General features: G+C 47.1%; 1 protein-coding gene across 6 annotated transcripts in view; it reads right to left on the reverse strand.

The window, feature by feature from the left end:
* TMEM132C (transmembrane protein 132C) overlaps nucleotides 1-17,212 on the reverse strand; it is a 210,410-nt gene extending 193,198 nt beyond the window's left edge. The window contains exons 1-2 of one of the 6 annotated variants that reach the window (XM_053280211.1): nucleotides 16,876-16,949; nucleotides 2,824-3,537 (exon numbers count right to left, since the gene is read on the reverse strand). In XM_053280211.1, coding sequence (XP_053136186.1) covers nucleotides 2,824-2,887 — 64 coding nt within the window. In that variant the 5' untranslated portion in view covers nucleotides 2,888-3,537; nucleotides 16,876-16,949. Of the gene's footprint in view, nucleotides 1-2,568; nucleotides 2,675-2,823; nucleotides 3,538-6,717; nucleotides 6,811-16,875; nucleotides 16,970-17,197 lie in introns of those variants that run through there. The other 5 variants (XM_053280212.1, XM_053280217.1, XM_053280213.1 and 2 more) reach the window with 5 other exon arrangements.
* Between the last annotated feature and the right edge of the window lie 1,614 nt (nucleotides 17,213-18,826).

Here is an 18,826-nt window from a genome sequence, read left to right on the forward strand (position 1 = left end):
CTTCCACACAAGCCAGGAAGGTTGGAGTGAGTATATTGATGGTCTCTAGTCCAAAACACATGAATTATAATTCTAAAGAGAGGAAGAAATCCACAAACATATCAGTCTTAAATTCCAGTGGAAACTAAATATGGGAGGAAGTGGTTAGGTTTCCTCAAATTAATGCTCAGAAATGTCAAGCTTCCTTCCAGAAGATGATGGAAGCATTTTGAAAACTTCCTTCAGAAAGAGGGAAGGGAAGATTACAAATCAAAGCCTCAAGCCGAGTGCAAATGAATTACGCTAAGAGACAAAGTCTAGGAAACATATTCTGGAAAGCACCAAACACAATGCAGGCTGGCGTTCCAAGCAGCCTTGGAAGACTACTGACAATTAATCTATCAATTAAGGCAAATTAATCATGATTCAAGTCCCATTAATTTTAGTGAAAGAGTAACAAGCAGCATGGTCCAGTTACTAGGGAGCAAGTTCTACTGAACAGGATGGGACTTGCTTCCGGGTAAATCTGCATAGGGATTGTCAGAGGTTTGCTAGCATCAAAACCAATTTTCTTTTGTCTCTGATGTTCCTCATTGCTCCATCCTTTAAGACTCAAACTGTTGCCCAAAGGAGGGGTAAAGGTAAAGTGTGCCGTCAAGTCGATTTCAACTCCTGTATCCTACCAAAGGAAACCACAGGGCTCTGTGGTCGCCAGGAGGAGGGGGTTGACCATTGCCTCCTCCCGTGCAGTATGAAATGATGATGCCTTTCAGCATCTTCCTATACTGCTGCTGCCCGATAGAGGTGTTTCCCATAGTCTGGGAAACATACCAGCGGGGATTCGAACCGGGAACCTCATGCTTGCTAGGCAAGTCATTTCCCGCTGTGCCGCTTAAGAACTAGTGTTTGGAGTGCTACGCGTTGTACAGTCAACTTCCCCCACTGGCCCCCAGACCTGAATAAATCTGTCACCATATAGAACTTGTAGCACGAATGATTAAAAGAGATCCAACATTTGAAGCAGCAATAAGAAAGTGAGAAGTAATAAAGGTGTGTGGGGGGGTGCAAGCCAAGGGCATCTAGTCTGACCTCAGAAATCTTCCCGGTAGTCACCCATGTGATATTCACTCTCTGTCCCATCATCCACATACACACACACACACACACACACACACACACAATCACAATGTGGTACAAGAGGCAACTGGCACAAGCAAGAGAGGAAGCTGCTTTATTTCACTGGTCCATCTAGCTCAGTATTGTCTAAACACTGACTGGCAGCGGCTTCTCCGAGGTTTCAGGCAGGAGTCTCTCTCAGCCCTACCTGGAGATGCTGCCAGGGACTGAACCTGGGACCTCCTGTATCCACTGAGCTATGGCCCCATCCCCGCAAGAGGAATACCTTACAGGACTCACATGCAGCCTCCCACCCAGACACAAACCAAGGCAGACCCTGCTTAGCAAATGGGGACAATTCATGCCTGCTACCACAAGACCAACGCAAAGAGATGCCCGCCTAGCTTTCACATGCGGAGGGGTTGGGAGAAGCAGCAAGTTCTAAGCCAAGAGCATGGAAGTGGGATGCAATCGACAACCTCCCGCCTGTGAATGTATCGCTATGGCTATGGCGGGGGAAATCCCAGGACCCTGTGACACAAGCCAATAACAACGGATGGCTTTGTGAGCAGTGACACATGGGCCCTTGTGGTGGGGGGGAGGAATGGATGGGGACAGGGAGGCTGGAGGGAATCCAGGAGTCAATGCAGGGATGTTTTCTTCTCCTCTGGAACGGCCACATGCAAAGCCAAGAGACTATGGGTTGCACACCACTGGGGACTTTGGGGATTTTATGGGGAGAGGGGGGTGTTCCTCATGCTTAGGAGCAGAGACATCATCAACTGAACCCAGGAAAAACATTACAAAATAATCAGTGGGAGAAAAGAGGATCTCCCCCTAAGCATGTGACAGGGCCCTTTCTTTGAATCCTATCTTTGCTCTGCAGTCTGCTTCCATCCGACACTCTCTGACTATGGATGGTAACCCGGCCATAAAGTCTACTGAAGTCACTAGGATTCAGTAGCCCATGGGCCCAGTCGTTCCTATGTTAGCCCTTTGCTTGAAAGGGGGAGAGCAGAGTCTTTTTGCATTTACAAAGTCTTCCTCAAGGTGATCTCCTAGAAGCTGGGCTCACTCGCCCTAGGCGAGCAGGAATGGACCATTTCAGCCTGGTGGTGTGGGAGAAGAATGAAGTGGGATTATTCGATTGCTGGCCCTGCCTTGCATCAGACTGAATGCCTGCATTACTCCAGGGTTGTCCAGTACCCTGATATTTATGGGATGGAGTTCCCTTCCCACTCCACCTGCTGGTTCCTGGTTCCGTTGCCAACTTTTTTACCGCCCCCACAAGACGAGCCTTTAACCCCTCTTTTATCTGCAGATGTGCACAGCTGGTCACGTTTCTCTCCATGCCCGCCAATTTCCACAGAGTCAAAGAAAAACGTTAGGGACCAGATCAAGGGCCCTTCAAGTCCAACATCCTGTTCCCACAGTGGCTTGGGGGAAACCCGGGTCAAAGATGAGCAGCCTCACCTGCTATCGCCCGGGAGCAACTGGTATCAGAGCAGGTAAGCGACTTCGGAAGAGGGAAACGCCACAGATCAAGCTGCTGTTAAAGGCAGAGGAGCAAACCAGTCTGGATTGTGGGAGGCAGTTGGCAACTAATTCAGGGGAGCCCAGTGTGAAAAGCCAAGGAGTAAACCTTTGGGTCAGGTGGCAACCCTGTTTCCTAAGAGCCATTTGCCAATCCCAACTTAAAGGCAGGCTTCACTTTGCAAACAGACTCACCTCTGCACAGCAAAGCTCCCCAAAGCAGGCTGAAGACCAAAGGGGCAATCTCCGGAGCACCCATAGCGAAGTTCCAGGCGGGGCAGCGGGGGGCAGAAATCACGGCGGCTTCTCCTTAGGAGTCAGAGGCGGCTGTTGTTCATCCCTTGCCCTTCAAAGTCTCACTCCATCACTCCAGGCTGGCAACCTCTTGGCCATGGCTAGTTTCTTGCCAGCCCAGGGGGTGGGAGGGGGAGGAGGAGAAGGCGCCTCCTCAGCCCCCCCAGCTCCCCACAACACCTAGACCACATCCAGAGCTTGCGGGCGATGCTGGACCAGGTGCCCTGGCTTGGCTCTGGCGCAAGGAACATCCGGGAGAGGCGGCGGCGGAGGGAGAGGCGAGGAAAAACACCGACCCCGGGCTCGGCGCGCTCTGCAAACTTTGCTTGCCGGCCGCCGGTTCGAGCCCCGCGCTGAGCAAAAGTTGGGGGCGGAGGGAGAGCGAGGCGAAATCGAGGCGTCTCCTGCGACCTGCGGCTAGGAAGCACTTCCAGAGACCCTTTTGCAGACAAAAGCGACCTCGGGCCGGGGTTTGCCCTGCCCTGGGCTCCGACGGGATCTCTGGGGCAGGCGCTTTCCCTCCTCCGCGTCCAGCTGCCTCCTCTTCGCTTGGTTTCGCGGCAAGATATGGAGGGGGGGGGAGAGAGAGGGGAAGCCTCCAGCCGATCGCAGATCCTGCAAGGGGAGGGAGGGGGAGACCTTACAGGAGGCAAATCCCCATCACACCCAGACACACACACACACCACAGCGCCTCTCTCGCACGCAGAGCGGAGGCGGCGGAGGAGGCGGTGGCCTTCTGGGCTCCCTCCAATCCGATCAGGGGGTTTTCTTTGTGGGGCTGGAGTGGAAACTCCCAGGCTAGGAGGGGAGGGGGCGTCCTAGCGGGGGGGGCACACATTCCACAAGCGGCAGCCCAGGTCAGGAGCCCGATCCGAGGCGCCAGATCTGGTTTGTGCAGGGTTGGTACTCCTGTGCAGTTGGAAACGTTTTGTGCAAGCGGGGGGGGGGGGGGGAGATATGCAGTGGGTTCTGGTGCATCTGGGAATGGGTGGGGTGGGGGCGGGTTTGTAGAAAGAGATGGCGGGGGAGTCCCAGTTCTTAACTAGAGAGTTTGGGAAGGAAAATAATCTCTTCCAGTCTTTGCAAAGCACCCGTTTCCCTTCCTTCTCCCCTCCTCCCTCTCTGTCTCTCTCCTCCTTCCTATCTCTCTCTCTGTGTCTCTTCCCCCCGCCCTCTCTCTGTCCTCTTTCCGATCCTTCCCTCCCCCCCCCTTTCTCTCTCCTCTCTCTGTGTCTCTCTCCCTTTCCTCTTTTTCTTATCCTTCCACACACACGAACACACACATCCCAAGCTCTCTATTCATTCTCATTTCCCCTTCCCTCTGATATGTTCTTTTTCCATTAGGAAAAGTTTAGGAGGTGCTCACAGATTCGGGATGGGGGTGGTGGTGGCTGCAACAGGCTACTTGTGCAGTTGTGGGGAAAGTTTCGGATAAACCCACCTAATGGCACAGCGGGAAAACAACCTGCCTAGAGAGCAGGAGGCTGTTGGTTCGAATCCCTGATGGGAGACACCTCTATCGGGCAGCAGCAGTCTAGGAAGGTGCAGAAAGGCATCATCTCATGCTGCGGGGGCGGAGGCAATGGTCAGCCCCTCCTGCATTCCACCAAAGACTCTGTGGGCGCAAGGAGTTGACACCGACTCAACATGCCATAACCCCACAGTTGGAGAAGAGTCCCGTCGCCTTCCGAGCAGGGCTAGGTAAGGGTGTCTAGGCCTGCAGGCTGAGCTTTGGCTGGCTTTCTGGTTTGGATTTTAATTGTATGTAAACAATTAAATACAATTATGTGTGGGCGGTATACAAACAAGATAGACAGATCTGTGCAACAAACTGAATGCATCATCCCTGGCAGATGCCTGTTCAGCCTCTGCCTGGATACCTCCAGCTAAAGAGCACACACCTCTGCATGTGGCAGGCTGTTCCATTGTCTAACAGCCCTTACAGCTGGGAAATGCTTCCTAATGTTTAGCCTAAATCTGCTTCCATGGGTCTGCGGCCTCATAGCCTGTGCCAAGTCAGAAGCAGGCCCTATCCATCCCCAGCACAGCCTCCTTCCAGTGGCTATCACTGGTGCCTACCTTGTGTTTCCTCTTTAGATTGTTTGGCCTTTGGGGACAGAGACAGTGTTCCCTCTAAGGTGTGTGCGTGTGCATGCGCTCACACACTTTTTGATGTCTGCTTACTTAATTTTAGATCCCGCTCCAGCTGAATCAGGAAGGCCTCACTCTGAATGCAGGTGTGCACACACTGCCTTGATACTGCTGCCCAGAACAAAACTCATTCTGCACCCAGATGAAAAAGATTAGAAAGAACACAGGACAGAGAGCCATAATTCCTTTTGCTGCCTAAACCACTTTGAGAACCTTCTTTTGTTGAAAAGCTGTATATCCATATCCCTAATCAATAATCTCAAAGATGCTCTGATCATCTGGGCTCCCCTTTTCTACACAGTTTCCTAGCTCTCCAAATATTCTGCAAGCGTCTCCACCCCGAGATGATCCCGCTTAAGAAATATTGAATATCTGAGTGGCTGCAGAGATCCAGAATGACCTTCACCTCTTGAAGTTGTGTCAAAGAGGGCGTGTCAACAGGTGCAGCTTTTCTGCATGACAAATTGCTGCTTCCACCCAAGCTTCACCTGCTAAATTTCCGGCTCTTGTTATGCTTTCAGCTATGGCCAGAAATGTGGCTGTTGAAAGTTTTCCTGATAGAGGCCAGCTAAGTGGCTGTTGATCCAAAGGAATACTTACACTCCCCAAGAGTCCAACTAACCCAATTCCACATGAAATTCTGTGCGCGCGCACAGACATGGATAAGTCAGGGTCAATCTTAGAGGATTTTGTTGGCTTGAGTCCCCGGTCTAAATTGTGGCAAGGTTTCCTTTCCTTTTCTACAGACACTAGACCAAATACAAGAAATGCATGCAAACATATACACTTGGATGATCCCAGGGGCGTAGCAAGGTTGGAGTGGGCCCAGAGACAAGATTTTAAAATGCCCCCCCCCCAAAGTCCAGGGCCTCCGCACACCCCAGGCCCCCAAGGATTTAAGTCTGATATTCCAAAATAAGTATGCTGCCTGCAAATACATTTCACTGAATACACACACACACACGTCACAATATATAGTGATATACATTGAGTACTATACATTTGTATTACTTTTAATGCCTAGAACACACTAGAAAGATGAATTATTAAAATGGGCCCCTCGCTGCAGATTAGCCAAGGAGACTTTCAACCATGCAGGGTGAGCCTATGTTTGTTTTCTCAGAATTCTGAACAAATTCAGTCAAGTTTGATTGCAGGAGGTTTTTCACAGGAGGCTTTTAAAGCCCTTTAAGACACCTCTCCTCTGGAATGGAGGTGCTGCATTCACATGTTGGCCAGATTGACCCTGAAGTCCCTGCAAGTTATTGGGGAGCAGTTCACACACAAGAAAAATAAAATAAAAGCACCACACATGCTTCCCAGTTCTCACTCAGACCTTCTGGGTTGCAAAACAACTTGAACATAAGTGCATTTATAAATGAATGAATGAATGAATAAAATTAATAAAATACTGTTCCAGAAGTTTTTGCAATTTTCTGCCATGAAACAAGCCACTTATAGGATTTTTTAGATAGTTTTTTTTAAGTCAGCAAATTTTCCAAGCTGTTTCAAAATAAATATTCAGAGACTTCTTGGTCCCTCCCCCCCCCATATCCAAGCCCTATGGCAAGCAGATGGAGGGGGGCGGGAAAGGTATATGGGGGGGCGGGAAAGGTAACCACAAAAAGGAGTTCACACTCTACCTGGCAAATGCTGGGTTCAGCAGGGCAGCAAGGGGTCTTCTGCTGCAGAGAGCAGTGGTGGCCACTCTGGCTGCCTCCTCCTTCCTGGCTGGCTTGGGCCCTACTGGAGTTCAGGCTTCACAGAGGCCTACACGAGGCCTCCGTGGAAGCCCCGCCCACCCGCCGATCAGCTGAGAGGCTGGAGAAAAGGAGCTCTTGGCAGCTTGTCTGCTGCTTCCATTGCCGGCCAGGAGAACAAGCTGGAGAGACGGCGAAGAGGGCAAGTGGCTGAGGGGCCTTGGGGCTGGGCAGGGGGCAATGGGGAGTCACATGAGGTGCCTCTGGGGTGCCCCTCCAGGCAGTGGGGCCCCCAGACAACTGTCTCCCCTTGCCCGATCGTTGTTACGCGCCTGGATGATCCTTTTGAACAGTTTTCAAAAAAAGGTTCCATTATGTGTTTTTGACTCTTGCTTCCATATCCTTTTTTGTAAGCTGTTTACAAGGCCCTCGTTTGAGCTGAATGGAAAAGAAAGAGGGGGATGGGGAGAAAGGAAAGAGAGAGGAAGGGAGGGAAAGAGAGGAAGAGGAAGATCTTGAATAATGGATCAAGAACAAGAATATTCAGAGGTGCTCTTACCCTCTGGACTTTGGGGGCCAAAGTCCAGGACCTCCACAGCCCCTGGGGGCCCCAAATCCTCTTTAGTCTGTCCCAGGTGGTTTGGTCCCCTGGTGGAGCAGGATGATGCTTAATTTGCAAGGCAGGGGGGACCTCCAAAGGCCTTTAGATCCAAGCTCCAAAATTACCTAGGTGCACCTCTGCCTTCGTATATATCAATGTCATTCACAAGCATCAATCATTACTGGAGTTCTGATCTGTATCATGCTGTTAAGCTGAATGTGGAGAGTAAAAGGTAAAGTGTGCCATTGAATCGATTTCAATTCCTGGCGCTCCCAGAGCCCTGTGGTTGTCTTTGGTAGAATACAGGCGGGTTTGCCATTGCCTCCTCCCGCACAGTATGAGATGATGCCTTTCAGCATCTTCCTATATCGCTGCTGCCCGATATAGTACCAGAGGGGTTTCGAAACAGCAACCTTCTGCTCGTTAGTTGCCATATTCTGGCCTTCCGAATCCGGGTGCCTAATTTGCATACTATGTAAATTGGCTTGAAAATAATTTTTGAGCAGAATAGTGATTGCACATTTTGCTCCATAACTCCGCTTCCACAAGGGCTAGAGCATAGCTTTAGAAAGAAAAGAAAGAAAGAAAAAAAGAAAGAAAGAAAGAATCTGGGTGGGCCAAGCAATCTGAGTGAGATGCTTAAAATCCAGGTGAAACCCCAAATTCCAGGGGGCATGATGGCAACTCTAGTGGAGAGAGATAAAAGCACATGGTGCTCACCTTACATAGAAGGCTATCCAACTAAAAGCAACATAGCTGCAAGGATAAGCTTGAACACCGTTCATTTCACTCCCCCCACGCTATCAAAAAAAAACAAAAGGCGGCTTTCTGTTTCCAAAATACAAGGCACTAGCAAGGCCTGCCCAAACAGCAGAGCACACTGATGCATATCTTGTGCTTATCTGGCACTTCTGAGAGTGGAAAGCATTACTCACTTATCTTAATTCTCTTCCAATAATTTTCTTGGGTAGGTGAGTTTATATTCCCAATATTGCAGATGAAAGTGGGGAAAAGGAGGGTGAGAGAGTCACAGCTTGTCTTCATCACCGAGATGAGATGAAGTTTCAGATCAGGAGTGATGGAGACAGGGGATAGGACCTTCTTGGTCAGGGGTGGGGAAACATAGCCCACCAGCTGTGTTTGGACTACAACTCCCATCATCCCTAGCGGTGGCTAGAGAGCCAGCATAACATAGTGGTTAGCGTGCTGGACTAGGACTGGGAAGTCCTGAGTTCGAATCCCCATGCAACCATGAAACTCACTGGGTGACTCTGAACCAGTCGTGTATCTCTCAGCCTAACGTACCTCATAGCGTTGTTGTGAGGATAAAAATAAGCTCCTCGTTGGAACAGCAGGATATACATGTTAGATAGATAGATAGATAAGTAAGTAAGATGGGAGCTGTACTTCAAAAACAGCCGGAGGGCCAAATTTCCCCAGCCCTGTTCTGGGTTGTAGCACCCAGACTCTGGATTCCTTCATGCTGTGGTCCATGAGTGAAAGTCAGATACAAAGTTTTAAATAGGCTTTTCTTCTTTTTTTAAAAAAAATCAGATATAGTCACATTTCAACTATATCGTTGGCATTGCCTGTGCACAGAATGTTGCCTTCTGTCTGAAGCGTTTTGCCTACCAGTTTTCTATGTACACATTTGGGGAGGACCTTTTTGTTGACATCCTAACCTTTCCTCGCCTTGCAGGTGTGAACAAATCTTGTTACCTTGCAGATTTCTTTCACTCCCCTCTTTTTCTGCTCGGTGCTACTGATCAGATTGGGGGAAGTCTTGCCAGTGTTTCCAAGTTCACTTTGTGAAACTAACTTTGGAAGAAAGGCGTAGCAATGTCACCATGGCAGATTTCCTTCCATGTTTCTGGGCGTGACTGAAAACATCAGGGGAAGCTATATTAATTTAATTAATTAATTAATTAATTAAAAATAATAATAAAATAATAATAATAATAAATATCACAAACACATGCCCTTGGGTAGTCTTCCTATCTGTTCTCTAGTGCAGGGCTGTGCAACTTTGGCTTTCCTGCTGTTGTTGGACTACAACTTCCATCATCCCTGACTATTGGCCACTATGGTTGGGGATGATGGGAGTTGTAGTCCAAAACCAGCTGGAGGGCTGAAGTTGCACATGCTGGCTCTAGTGACGGTGGTAATGTGTTCTATTCAGCATACAAGTTTCAGTGGAAAGCAGAGCCAGAAACAACATAGGAAATTTATACTGAGTCAGACCTTTGGTCCATCTGGCTCAGTATTGTCTACACAGACTGGCAGCAGCCTCTCCAAGGTTGCAGGCAGGAGTCTCTCTCAGCCCTATCTTGGAAATGTCAGGCAGGGAATCTGGGACCTTCTGGGTTCAACCATGCAGGTGCTCTTCCCAGAGCAGCCCCAACCCCTAAGGGGAAGATCTTTCATTGCTCATATGTATTCTCCCATTCAAATGCAATCTGGGGCAGACTCTGCTTAGCAAGGGGACCATTCAGGCTTTTGGGAATGGGGTTGAGACGGGTTGGAAGGATAACCGAGTCTAGCAATAAGACAGTATGGAACCTCCAGGCTCAAAATACGAATACGACAAATATTTATATGCTGCTTTTCAACAAAAGTCCCCCCAACAATTGACATATATACAAATAAATAAGATGGCTCTCTGTCCCCAAAGGGCTCGCAATCTAAGAAAGAAATGTAATCGACATCAGTGGATGCTGTTCTGGGGATGGATTGGGCCAGTTGCTCTCCCCCTGTGAAATAAAGAGAACCACCACATTTTAAAAGGTGCCTCTTTGTTCATTGAGCAGAGGTAGTAGCAGTGTACATCGGAATACCAGTTGCTGGTGAGCAAACCAGGATGGGCCATTTTCTTCGTGCCCTGCTGGTGTGCTTACCTGAATCGTCTGAATGGACACCATTGGGGAAAGGATGCTATGAACCTAATGGACGTTGGGGCTGCTATTAGCTCATATTCCGCCAGAACATAGGAAGCTGCTAGACTGAGTCTGACCATTGATCCATCTAGCTCAGTATTATCTACTCTGACCGGCAGTGGCTCTCCAAGCTTTCAGACCGGTCTCTGCCAGCCCCACCTGGAGATGCTGCCAGGGATCGAACCTGGGACTTCCTACGTGCTGCGCTGTCACTGAGCTAGTTATATAAATATTGGTTTTCCAGGTGCATGGAATTTCTGTGTTTGTTCTGGAGGAATCCTCAATCATGTGAACATCCCATCAGCTGAAGTGCTGCAGCTCAGATGCAAATTGACTGCCTCCAAAAAAACGAGGCCCCAGCCTGTAACATTTCAGAGGCCCGACCTGTTTTTTAAAGCAACACAGCGTAAACATGAATATTCGGGGCCGTGTTTCATCTGCAGTCACTTCAGCTTTGCTGACAGGTCTAATGAGGTGTTAAGATAAACATCTTTGAGCACTTCCTGAAAACCCTGAAAACTCTTTGCTCAAGCAGGGAGCTGCCTCCGAACGCAAGAGTCAATGAACTTTGGCCAAGTCACGTTAGGAAGGCCGGCCGGCCGAAATGTCTTTGGATTGGATTTCACGGGGACATTTTTTTCAAGGCCATCCAGAGAGCCAGATCAGAGCTCAGGGAGCCTTTCCAGTGCAAATGGCGCCCCCTGCTGCATGCATCATGTTTGCAAAAGTTAAGAAGAAAATAGAACACAAGCCAAGAGCCAGAGAAAGGAGGGAAAATATCCCCAGGTAATGCCAGGAAGGCATCATCTCATACTGCGCAGGAGACAGCAATGGTCATCCCCTCCTGTATTCTACCAAAGATAACCACAGGGCTCTGTGGGCACCAGGAGTCGACTGACTCGAGTCGGCACACTTCACCTTTAATGCCGGGTTGACTATAAAAACGGAGTGTGGAAAATGTACTGATCTGAAACTTTGTGTTTGCCTGCTTCTGCTGAAAACAGGACTGTCCTTTTCCCCATCACAGGGCCATCTAAGACCAACTGCTTTGCAGGAAGAAATCCTTAATTTGTGTCGCATTTGTATGGCTTCCTCCAAGGAGGCAAATGGTCCAAATTTGCATGGTCATGCAAATGGCCTCTACGGATGCATGGAAGTCACGCAAATGACTTCCACTCATCCACGGAGGCTGGAAGCCAGCCTTTGCTGCGGGGGGGGGGGGAGTGCCGGCAGGGTTTAGAGGAGCCACCACACTACTGCCACCCCACAACCACAGCCAATAAGATGCCCTTTCTCTGCCCCTGTCCACCCAGCCACCTTAGAACCCTTCTAGAAGCAGGATTCTCCTTTTGCTTGTAATGGGGAATCCTCATGGGACACCCCTTTACAACCAGAGCCCCTCGAACCGGGTTGAACACATCCGTATCGGACCGGGCCCAGTTTGAACTTTTTTTGGGGGGGGGAGGCTGGTCTGAGTTTGAACCAGCCCAGTTCATATCGAACCCAGTTTGAATTGAAACCGTTCCACACACCTCCACAATTTAAATAGGTCTTCTACTCTGTTGTCTGCTCCGATTTTGTTCTCAGTTGATTTCCCCCCTTTGCTGATGTTTTCAGCTTTTTATCGTACTTTGACCCATTTCATTTTTAAGGCTCCCTTAGAAGAGCCTAATTAAACTGAAGGGGAGATTTCTGCCTTTTATAAACAAAAATAAAAAATCCTATGTCAGCCTAATGAGCCAACAGCCGGATGATCCTGCTTTGGCCTGCTGTATTCACCTTTAGCAGCTAATCAATGCACCTTGTGATACCTTAAGGACTAACCAATTCTGTGGCCTGGGCAATTTGTCCCCCGCCCCAAGATGCCACAAAACTCTCATTGTGCTTGCAGTGTTTGTTCCCCGATTAGCTTCCACTGCACGGCAGAGGGCCCTGTGGTACAGCAAGAGATAAGGATGTTTGCGTACTAATCCTCTAAGCACTTGCCAGTGATAGCACAGGCTATGGCTGCACTAAAATTGCTCACCCATTTTGCAGATTGTTTTGGCCAGAAATGAAAGTCAAGCTCTGCTCTTCTCCTTTTGGGAGGGTCCTCTTGATTTTCCTTGGTTCACCCCAGTGAAATCAGCCTATGCAGTCTGGTGGTGAAATCATGGCATGATCTGATGGCACCTCCGTGTTTCCTGATTGGCCATCTTAGCCCCTGTGACCTTATTCACTACAGATCAGTGAAGTAACTCACTGTGGTTTAATCCCGCAAGGCTCTCCTTGTGCTCTAACTCCCTCTCACTGGAGACTCACCCAAATCCAAACCTAAGCACGTTTCAGAAGCAAAGACTGAATGGTTTGGGCTGTTCTGGGGGAGGTTTCTGGCAGCTGCTGTTCTGTATTGCTGGCTTCTGGCCAAGGGCTCACCATCAGACCCTGTACCCCACTCCCCTCTCCAGAGGCATCTCCACTTGGCTGGGTGCAGCAACTCTAATCTCCATTTAGGTTTCTGGCCATGACCACATCACGTGGCAGTGAATTAAATAGGTCACCACACAAAATAGATTCTTTGCCCTAGATCTCCTGCCAAGAAGTTTCATTGTTGGAGTGTGGTGAGACAATGTCAGGATCCATCCGGACCCTCTCCTGGAAAAGACCATCTTGGAGGAGGAGGAGGAGGAGGAGGAGGACACTCCAGCTGAAACCCCCTCAGCCCTGACAAAAGCTTCCTAGATCCATCAGACCTAGAGCAGTCAGAGCTGGTTCCACTAATTTAGTTGCCCCCTTGAAGAGTCTCAGTGTGCCCCAGATGTTGTTGACTACAACTCCCATAATCCCCAAACAAACGCTATTGCAGATGAGGATGCTGGGAGTTGTAGTCAACAACATTTGGGAATCCCTGTCAGAGGGAACACTGCCCCCCCCCCACACACACACCAAGAAGGGCTCCCTTCCTATCTCTAGAATCACTTCTCTCGCCCCTGGGACCCCGTGCCCAAAAGCAACACCATGCTAAGCCAATCTCAAGCTCCAGAGGCCACATGCTTGCTTGGCTGCTCAGGTAGCATGAATTGTCCCCTTTGCTAAGCAGAGTTTGCCCTGGTTTGCATTTGCATGGGAGATGGCATGTGTGAGCACTGTGAGACATTCCCCCTGAGGGGATGGGGCAACTCCAGAAAGAGCATCTGCCCGCTTGCATGCAGAAGGTTCCAAGTTCCCTCCTGGGCCTCTCCTGGAAGGGCTGAGAGAGACTCCTGCCTGAAACCTCGGAAAAGCCACTGCCAGTCTATGTAGACGATACTGAGCGTGATGGAGCAATGGTCTGACTCAGTATATGGCAGTTTCCTATGCTCCTAACAGGCCACTAAAAAGTGCTGCTCGGCTCAACATAGGTACCTGTGGGGCTTTCAGGGAGTCATTTCTGCCTCTGAATAGACTTTGCTTTATATAAATACAAACCACAAGATGTCTGCCTTTGCAAATGGAGGAGGGAAAGAGAGGGAGGGAGAGCTATTCTTGTTAAACATTTCTTCTTGTCTCGTCCCTGCTGTTCTGCTTTTCTCTAGAAACACAGCTGCAACGCAGCCCAAAGAATCCCAGCAATCAGATAAGACAAGTGAAATAATTTCGACACAGCCCTTTGCTCGCCCCCCCCCTCTCTCTCTTGGTTTCTTTAAAAAAAAAAAAAAAACTCGGCTTGAACTTTGCTCAAGACGATATAACGCCATGACTGAAAAGACAGTTCTATAGAAGGTGCATGAGAAGAAGCTGGCTTGGATGCCGTCATCCACAATGAAACCTGTGGACAACCCCGCCAGGGCTGAATGAAGTCCCCTGGCTCTGCAGCAGAACACATGACTTGCATGCAGACGGTCCCAATTTCCAGCTAAATGGGTCAGGTGTCAGGAAAGATCTCGGCCTACGATTCTGAAGAGCTGCTACCAGGCAGAGTGCGGGCAGAGAGCTGGTCCTGCAAGAGCCAGCATGAATTGTTCCCTTTGCCAAGACAGTTGGCCTTGGTTTGCATTTGGATGGGTGATGACGTGTGAGCTCTGTATGATATTCTCCTTAGGGGATGGGGCCGTCACTCAGAGGTAGAGCATCTGCTTTGGGGCAGAAGGTCCCAGGTTCAATACCCGGCATCTCCAAGTAGGACTCAGAAAGACTCCTGTGCTGAGGAAGGGGGTGTAGCTCTGTAGCAGAGCTAGATCTGCTTTGCCTGCAAGAGATCCCACAGCTATACAAAACTCTGTAGGGTCTCAATAAGCATATACTGGTGAACAAAAAGAGACACCACCACCCCCAAAAAACCCCAGGTTTATATTCTATATCTTTATCTATAGAAATTTAAATCAGAGTATTAATGTATTAACAACCAGGATCCACAATCTTCTCATTTTGTAAAAGATAGGTACCATGTGGTCATTAAAGTACCCTGAATAAAACCAGAATCAACCCCAATAGAATATATATTTAAAAAAACAAAAACGGACTCTCCGTGGTAAAGATACAAGCCATCACAAATATATGTAGGAGGTGTAGTGATCAGCCACCCCTCCCCTAAAGTATTAACCGGATGTGAACCCTGTCCTGACTGACAGGCTGGTGAACTCCAGGGGTCAGACAATCAGCATACCAGGTAGGTGGGACCTAGAGAGCCATTGGGAGGAAGGAGAGTTTCTTTGTTAGAGAAGAAGCTGGCTGGGAGGCAGAGGAGGACATGTAGCCACAAAGGCTGACTGCAGGAGAATGTCCATTCAGCAGGTCCCAGGGAAGCCAGGAAGCTTGAATCCTCTACCACAGTTTGGTGAGTTCAAGAAAAGGAAGCCAGGGCTTTTGACTTTGGGGAGTTAATCTAGGGAAAAGTCTGTTGAGTCAGATTTTGTGTTAAGACTTTCATTTCTTTTGTGTGCGTCTGGTATATCCCTGAAACTATTCTAAGTGTGCTTTTGCCTTTTCCTACATACTTATTTTTTGCAACTGGGTAACCACAAGCAAACAGATACGTTTTAAGGGCTCTCCTGAAGGCTAATAGAGAATTCAAACTTGGCAAAGAGGCACCTTTTAATGTGGTGATTCTCTTTATTTAGCAGGGGGATAGTAACTGGCCCTCTCCACCCCCAGCACAGTACTTCCAGTGACTGTTGCTAGTGTCTATCTTACATTCCTCTTTAGAATGTGAGCCCTTTGGGGACAGGGTTCCATCTTATATGTTTGTTATTTCTCTGTGCAAACCACCCTGAGCCATTTTTGGAAGGGCATTATAGAAATTGAAATAATCATCATCATAATTCCATCAAACAGTAGAGGAGAGGAAAAGAGCCCTTGAAGAATATATCAAGGACAGTGAAGAAGATGTACTTAAAATGGTAAATAATGCGAAACTATTCAACACCAATGAAACAAAGCAGGCCTACAAGAAAGAACCGAGCAGAAAAATGGAAAAACAAGCCACTGCATGGTCAATATTTGCACAATATAAGTGGAAAATCAGACATCACCAAGACCTGGCAATGGCTTAAGAATGGCAACTTGAAGAAAGAAACAGAGTGTTTAATACTGGCTGCACAAGAACAGGCACTAAGAACAAATGCAATAAGAGCAAAAATCAAAAAGTCAACAACAAACAGCAAGTGCTGCCTTTGTAAAGAAGCAGATGAAACAGTGGACCACCTAATCAGCTGTTGTAAAAAGATCGCACAGACTGACTACAAACAAAGGCATGACAAAGTAGCAGGGATGATACACTGGAACATCTGCAAAAAATACAAGCTACCTGTAGCCAAAAATTGGTGGGACCATAAAATTGAAAAAGTTGAAGAAAATGAAGATGTAAAAATATTATGGGACTTCCGACTACAAACAGACAAACATCTGCCACACAATACACCAGATATCACTGTAGTCGAGAAGAAAGAAAAACAAGTCAAAATAATCGACATAGCAGAATAGAAGAAAAATAAATAGAAAAAGTCACCAAATACAAAGATCTACAAATTGAAATTGAAAGGCTGTGGCAGAAAAAGACCAAAATAATCCCAGTGGTCATTGGCGCCCTGGGTGCAGTCCCAAAAGACCTTGAAGAGCACCTCAACACCAGAGGGGCCACAGAAATCACCATCAGCCAATTACAAAAAGCAGCTTTACTGGGAACAGCCTATATTCTGTGACGATATCTATAACAACAGCAACAACATTGACAATAAAATTCTGGCATCCCAGGTCCTTGGGAAGGACTCGATGTCTGGATAAAACAAACCAGTCAATAACACCTGTCTGACTGTGTAAATAAGAAATAATTTCCCCCTCAATGGCAAACTATACCACCTTCCAATTTCTAATCTATTCTCTCCACAATTATAGAAAAACAAATGTTTATTTTCTAATCTATTTTTTACATGTATATCCCACTCTTCCTCCAAGGAGCTCAGAGCAGTGTATGTGCTTAACTAACCTGAGCCGTTTTGGAAGGGCAGTATAGAAATTGAATAAATAAGAAATAACTGACAGGATTCAAATAATGCATTAACTCAATTTCTTTTTTAAAAAAATAAGTTAAACAGGTATAAACATACTCACCAAAAACTCAGCATGTAATCTACTTCAAAACAGCCCTGTTGCTATGAAGATCCTTTCTTAGTGCTGGCTCTGCTATTAATGCTTTTGGTTGATATACTCTGAAAGTATCTCAGGTGGCACAGGTGCCTCATATAACCTATAGTATCCAAAAGCACCTGATTCTGAAACTACTTTAAAACTTAACTCCAATTAGATGCTACAGTATCAAATATATTATTCTCAAGAGAAATCAATGTAACTATTCTTAGATGGTGTGATACAAACTCTATACATCTACATTTGCCTATATCTAAAGAGACCAGTTCATAAACCTTATACATACCAAATCTATCTAAAGCGAAATTGGGATCCAATGCTCCATGGAATTTCCAAATTACTGAATTATGCTATATCTTGCCTTTGAGGCTAGAGGTGGCCTATAGCCACCAGACTAGTAGCCATTGATAGACCTGTCTTCCACAAATTTGTCTAACCTCCTTTTAAAGCCATCCAAGCTAGTGGCCATCACCACATCCTGTGGCAAAGAACTGATAGAATGTCTTGCAGAATCAAGAAGCAACTCTCAAAACAACATGGCCACACCAGGAAAGTGTTTCCGAGTTTTTGTTCTTGATTGATGCCAGGATCAATCTTGCCCTTAAAGATCATGGAGAAAAGTCAAACGAACATTACAGAGACAGGCCACGGCTTTTCAGATGGGTGGGTGGGATGGGGAGAGGCAAGGTTGCAGAATTACTGTTCTGAGCTATTAAGCAAAATTCTAGTTATGCTTTATGTACAGTTGCATAAAGACCCCTTTGTTATTTATTAAAGGGCCATCACAGAAGCGATAACCCGTGTTAGAAGAGGACGGATTTATTGTTGTTCTCTGTAAAGTAGGAAAAGGTTACTGTGCCACTGGATTTCATCCTAATATAACCTTTCAGCTAATGGCGGTGCTTAGCATTTGATAGAAACCGGGAAGAAATTGTGCTTGATATTTATTGATGGCATTGGCAGAATTTATTGCAACTTGTACAAAGGGGAGAGAGAAAACCTTCCAAGGGCTGATGTGAGGATTCTGGATTTCCCCATCCTCTGCAATTACCTGCAATCAATTCTTTTCCTTCATCATGTGCATAATCACTGTGGCAGGTCACAAAGTGGTGTAACAAAAAGGTAGAGATGCTAGGATTGGCCAATAATCAATTGGATGAATTAGTTACAGAGTTTTTGATGGATTAAAAATGTGTCGTCTGTCTGCCATCATTCATTCATTCATCCATTTCTCTATCTATTTAAAGATTTGTATGCTTTCCCTCCAGTATAATACTGCTCAGGGTGCCTCACCCAGCCAATACCACCAATAAAATAATTTTAAATTGATATTTATTTATTTAAAACATTTCTATACTGCCCTATATAAAACTCTCTAGGCATTTTACAATTTTCAGACAGGTTTTTAACCATCACTCAATGAAAACCAGACTTACAGATTAAAAACCTACTTGCAACAGGTAAAGAAAAATCAATTAAAATGTCTCCTTAAAAAGATGGTAAGTGTTTTTAACAAAATCCTGAGGGAGATTAAGCTCATCCAGGAGGGCATTCCAAAGCTGAGGGGCCACAACTGAAAAGGCCCTTTCTCTGGTCAATGCCAACCAGATCTCAGTTAATGGTGGGGCCGTGAGCAGAACCTGAGATATAAAATGTAGGCCCTGGCAGGGATATAAGGGCAGATGTAATCTGGTCCCAGCTGTGTAACATTTATAAAGCACTGTTTCTCTAGGGCTCCCTCCATTTCAGCCTTCCAACAACCCTGTGAGGTAGGCTAGGCTGAGATTGACTGGTCCAAGATCAACCAAGGTCATGGCCAAGTAGGCAACCTCAATTAATCAGGCAGTGGATGTCACGGGCACACACTCCTGCAATGAATCAAGCAACAGCAGGAATGTGTAGGATAAGCTTTTAC

Source organism: Hemicordylus capensis, chromosome 15 (assembly GCF_027244095.1).
Source record: "Hemicordylus capensis ecotype Gifberg chromosome 15, rHemCap1.1.pri, whole genome shotgun sequence".
Classification (NCBI taxonomy): Eukaryota; Metazoa; Chordata; class Lepidosauria; order Squamata; family Cordylidae; genus Hemicordylus; species Hemicordylus capensis.